Source organism: Gymnoscopelus braueri, assembly GCF_963280865.1.
Source record: "Gymnoscopelus braueri genome assembly, chromosome: 13".
Lineage (NCBI taxonomy): Eukaryota > Metazoa > Chordata > Actinopteri > Myctophiformes > Myctophidae > Gymnoscopelus > Gymnoscopelus braueri.
The window spans coordinates 22,240,976-22,246,611 of NC_137615.1; the positions used below are offsets into that span (position 1 = coordinate 22,240,976).

General features: G+C 39.5%; 1 protein-coding gene across 1 annotated transcript; it reads right to left on the bottom strand.

The window, feature by feature from the left end:
* Nucleotides 1-4,846: 4,846 nt before the first annotated feature.
* Nucleotides 4,847-5,179, bottom strand: rprml (reprimo-like; the record flags this gene model as incomplete). Its single annotated transcript, XM_080447101.1, has 1 exon — nucleotides 4,847-5,179. The coding sequence occupies one exon, from the start codon at nucleotides 5,177-5,179 to the stop codon at nucleotides 4,847-4,849; it is 333 nt and encodes a 110-aa protein (XP_080303227.1).
* Nucleotides 5,180-5,636: the final 457 nt, after the last annotated feature.

Genomic DNA, 5,636 nt, shown 5'->3' on the forward strand with positions numbered 1-5,636 from the left:
CCCCATAACTAGACAACCATAAGATCTGTCTGTCTGTCTGTCTGTCTGTCTGTCTGTCTGTCTGTCTGTCTGTCTGTCTGTCTGTCTGTCTGTCTGTCTGTCTGTCTGTCTGTCTGTCTGTCTGTCTGTCTGTCTGTCTGTCTGCCTGTCTGCCTGTCTGTCTGTCTGTCTGTCTGTCTGTCTGTCTGTCTGTCCGTCCATCTAATTATTTTCTATGACTGCTATTACTGTGTTTAGAGGCTTGCAGTACACAAATGAAATCAAATATCAACATACCTTGCATCAAAATACAATTCCACAACAATCCATTTCATGAATGGAGGGCCCCTCTGCTAGACTACTAGTTTACTAGGCTCTCAAGGATCCAGGGTGCAGAAACAGGTTGCATGTTATATATTTGAGAAAAACAATTGTTTGCAGAGGCAGGTTCATTGCTGGGATGATTTTGAGCTCGGAAGAACCAACCAGAGGCGCTAAGGATCTGTGTTTGGATTGTATTCTCAAAAAAGGATGATGGGAAGACATATATTTTGCCCGATCCGTTTCCCTTGTCATTCTTATGAGAGACTTTTACCAGACATTAAATAAATTGCTCTATTTTATCGTTCTCTCAATGCTATAGAATAGAATAGATAAACCCCAAGTGGCAATGATCAGAAGTATGGCAATTGCTTACAGAATGGCCTATAGTTTTAAGGTGGTAAGCTAGCATATTCAGCCAATACTACCCAGCGTTCCACACAGTCGCTACGAAGTAGCATCACTACGCTATCTCCTGTCAGGATTCCAAAGTATGAGGCCTCAGCCCATGCCCATCACTGTGGATATGGCCTTCATGATGTGGCTGATAAGTTGGCCAAGTTTGACTAATGACAGCGATACAGTTTGTGCTTGCAAACTAAAATTAAGTCCCCTTTCCCCTTTATTTAGAGAACCATGTAGACTGGATAGGGCACACAGATCTAATAACAGATAATACAATGGTAAAATATAATGCTATAAAAGCCTATGACTGTCAATTTGCTTTTGCTAGGTTGCAAATCCTGTATAGTGAGAATCAGCCGATTCGGAAATGATCTGTGCATATGTGAGTGGAAATTACCAGATCATTTTGAGTGGGCAGGCTCTAGACCGGATGGCACAATATAAAGGTGATGCAAGCTTAATAAATTAAGTGTTCTTGTGGTCATTAGGCAGACCTTTTCAGTCTGTTAGCATAAGCTGTACCTTTTGTGTCAAACATTAGCTTTTTAACATTAATGTTACTGCCCTCAAACTTGAGGCCACTGTGTCCTCTACTTTGCTGTTGCTGTCCCTGCAGCATATTCTCCTTTGAATAAGATACAACCCCATAGATCTGACTTGAATTGGAGAGAGAAAAGCCACTTCAACCCTCACAGGACCTTGTTGCTTCCGTTTTTTAAGTTTTTTTTTGTATCTATAAAAATGCAGTGATATAATAGATTTTGTCTGTGTCCCCTTCCACTGACACGTCAAACACTATAATGTATTATTTTCCCTCAAAGTGTTGTCTCTTGGGAATTCTTTTGTTTGTTTGTTTTAACAGTAAAGTGTGAAATGCCGATGCTGTTTAATCACCATTATTTCTGTCATGTTTTCTCAGCTCCTGCACAATTCATTATATTCGGTGTGGTCTTCGTTGTAAAAGGTCAGTGGTGACTGGTGACGCTGCTTGACAATGAAATATCAGCTCTATAGAGGGCTACTTCAACATAGCGAGGTTACGTAACATGTTGCTCAGGGGTGAAGGGTTAACCTCTGTCATGCTTAACTTAACTCTCTTAAACAGTGGACTTACTACCATTGATTGCATCACAATTGATGTTGGACTAGTCATCATCTTCACTTGTTGAGCGGTCAATCAATCAATCTCTGCTAACCCTAAGTATTAATCCTTAATCCTTTGGGGAGTGGCTTTAGGTAGGACAGGTCCAACTAGCACCCTTGTTTTGTTTGTTTGTTTGTTTGTTTGTTTGTTTGTTTGTTTGTTTACCACCATGAACAACAATGTTTGCATTCTCTCCTCTCCTCTCCTCCTTGTTTCTAGAATTCACCTACACATGATGACAATGCCAGGACAATTATGTGTTTTTTGTTTCAATATAATATAAATACAAAAATTCATACATCTTTAGTCAAGCAGGAATTATGTACATTGCATCAATATGCACCCCCACAGTTTGTCTGACGACAATAATGGGTCTCTGGTTGTTGTAAAAGAAAAAAAAGAAAGTGCAGTAGAATTTGTTCTGTGTATTTTTTTCTCTGATGGAGTCAAATTAAACCGTATGTGTTGGTGTATGTTCACATGACAAGTGAACGCATGGGTGTGTTTGCAAAGATGGCTGCATCTACCCCAGCTCTCCTAACAAGTACTGAAATAATAATGAGAACATTCGTTGCTTCTGAGTAGGTTGTGTGAGAGGGACAGGGAAGGGGTGCAGATAGCAGAGGTCCAGTACACAATTAAATCCAGAGTGTTCATTTAACTCGGAGAGTGTAGAATGTACCCATATTGGTCAATCTTTACACCGAATAGAGAACGTTGAAGTGAGAAATTGTAGCAAATTCCTGATCTAAACAGATACATTTTTTGTTCATCCAGTTATTTATTTATTAATGTATCTCATAGTGTAGTTTGGTTTATTTGCTCATACAGTCTGTCGTTGATTTGCTCATATAATCTGTAGTTGTTGTTTCTTTAATCATATAGTCTATAGATGTTTATTTGCTCATAGAATCTGTAGTTGTTTCTTTAATCATATAGTCTGTAGTTGTTTCTTTAATCATATAGTCAGTAGTTTTTTGCTCATAGTCTATTATGTTGTTTTGCTCATATATTCTACAGTTGTTTTGCTCATATAGTCTGTATAGTTTTTTGCTTATAGCCTCTATTTGTGTTTTTTTCGCTTGTTTCTAGGTTTGCTATATATAGTCTCTAGTTTCCTTTTCCTCATATTCTTTTTTTTAGCTCATAGTCTCTCTCTAGGCTTTTGTTAGTTTTTCTCATAGTTTCCAAGTGTTATATGTTTTTTATGACCATGGTATGAGGTATGTCCTTTCTCACTTGACAGATGTCCTTGTGTCAGCTTTGTGTGACACACACATGCAAAGTGGTAAAAATGGATTTCTCTGGAAACTGTAATAAACCTACAGTAGGGCCCCCTGGGAAGTGTGGATGGGTCCTTCTTGATTACATTCACTAATTCCTTAGAGAGTTCAGCTCAAAAGCCCTAAAATCCAATATCAGTTCAGCCCATTGTTTTAATAACGTATTCCAGCCTCTCATCACACTCCTCAACAACAAATTGCTTAGCATATAGTTCTACTAAATAAGTCACCTTTACACTTTTAGAGTAAAATTAACACTGGATTTTACTGTGTAGCTATAAATGAAAGACATATGTATTCTAGAATTTGTGTTGATTAGAACCACAGGTATCAGGTATACACTGATATGAATGAGATAATTCAGAGGACCAAAATGGTCTTTTATTAGGCTGTTTTTTATGTTATTCTCAGTGCCAATTTATTATTACCCTATAATCGTGTATTTACATGTGTAAATACACGTCTTTAGTCTCTATTTAGTCAATTTAGACAATAGGCTTGACATTGGGTGGATGTGCCAATATACATTTGCACTTAAGGGAGCTATTATGGATGCCTTTGTTTCTTATATGGATTTACATGCATACATTTTAACTAATAAAATCAATCAATCAGTCAGTCAGTCATTGTGGTGAGGTTTTAAATGTCACTTTTGGGGGGGATGACATCAAAAATGTAGGTTACTGTTTGAGATGAATAAAACTAACAGAAAACGAATGATAAAAATCTAAATTTAAGTGTAAACTAAATAAAAAAGCCCAAAACGGCAAAGATGTTTTATTGACCTAGTGAATTATAGGCATTCTCTTAGTATGTAATGGTGTTATTGTTACAATTAAAAGATGACAAAATGTTGTAATGTCAATATTTATTAATAGCATAGCATTTTCTTCAAGTTTTCTTGGTACAAAAATCATGCAGCATTTGGTGATTTCTGAAGTGCAAAACTGGTCCAAAGATCCTCTCACATACCAAGTAGGACTGAAGCAAGCATGCCGAACAGGAACAGAAACACTCCAAGAAGCAATGATGGAGTTAGTTGATAAACGTGCAACATTCCAGAACTCTGAATGTAGTTATCCTACTGCACTGTACATCACCAAAAAATATCAAGAAAAATACTCTTTGTGGAGGATATCTTCCTCACCCATCAACTCCACTGATAGAAACGAAACTGCACACAGTCATGCGTATTTGACAGTTCAGTGTTTAAAACATTCATTAATAACCATTTAAAATGTATCAAAATAATTTTAGGTAAACAACGTGTAAACATCTTCGTTACTTTGTTCTGGTTTGGCAATAATACATTCATTCAAAAATGTACATATCAACCCATGCCATGAGAATTAAACAACTGCTGGTTCTTTACGCACAAACTTTACGCACACACGTTGGTCATTTGACTACTTTGTTGTGGTCATTTTTGGGAAGTCAGTGTAACAATTTGCATATCTTCTTTGCTCACCAAGACGCAGACATCGTCTTTCGATGCGTGCATATGCATGGAGACTCATGTAGCCTTGGATCAAGACTATCAAAGATGTATTTGATCGAGTCTGACTTTTACTTTCGTATCTACTTTTACTTTCGTATCTACTTTTAAGTAAAAGTCAAGACTCGATAAAAAAATACATCTATGATAGTCTTGATCCAAGGCTAGAGACTCATGCAACATGTGCCGCGCTCTCCATCCATGTCCGATGCCTGGTCTTTAGCTGAGTCCGATAATCACCCCGTCCACGTCTTTGGAGGGCCGCCGGTCCGTCACCAGAAAGTTGATCATACTCTCCGACTTGATCATCAGGTTGCAACCGAGGAAGAAAATCCCGAACACGACGGTCAGCGAGAGAACGCAGAGCACCGCGATCTGCACCACGCGACTGACGAAGAGTTTCCGCTCGTCCGGCGGCAGAACGAGCGAGCCGCCGCCGTCGCTGGTCGCCACATCCGTGCCGTTACAGCAAGTCACCAGAGTGCCGGCGAGAGTTTGACTCCCGTTCAGGATCGCGCCCTGCGTGTAGTTGAAGAGGAGAGAGATGTTCATGCTTCCTCGCGGGTTGTCAGTCGGCACCACGGTGCGCGGTTCCAAAAAGCACACTCGCCACAAACCCTTGATGGCAGCCAGCAAAACTTTGCGTCATGTGACTGTCCAAACAAACCAGCAAGTTAAAAGAAAATCAACACCATGGGAATATTAAGCAACCAATGCGTGTCGATGCTCTTTGGCTATTCCCTAAAAAACAAACCAAATGCCCCGGGTTCTTATTTTGCAGTCTGCTTTTTCACCAAATGTGAAGAAATGTTAACTGCTCAGTGTCCACTTTTCTTAGGCTTCAATGGGTCTCCGACAGTCTAGACGGCGTAAAACGTGTCTCGGATCCATGCCTGCCTTATAATAAGTGCACCTGTGCTCTTGTGCGCGCTATTGTGCCAAGTCTCTGGTGCGTTTTAAAGTGATGATGAGTTCCCCGTGGACCACACCATCACTCAGCGCAAGGGGA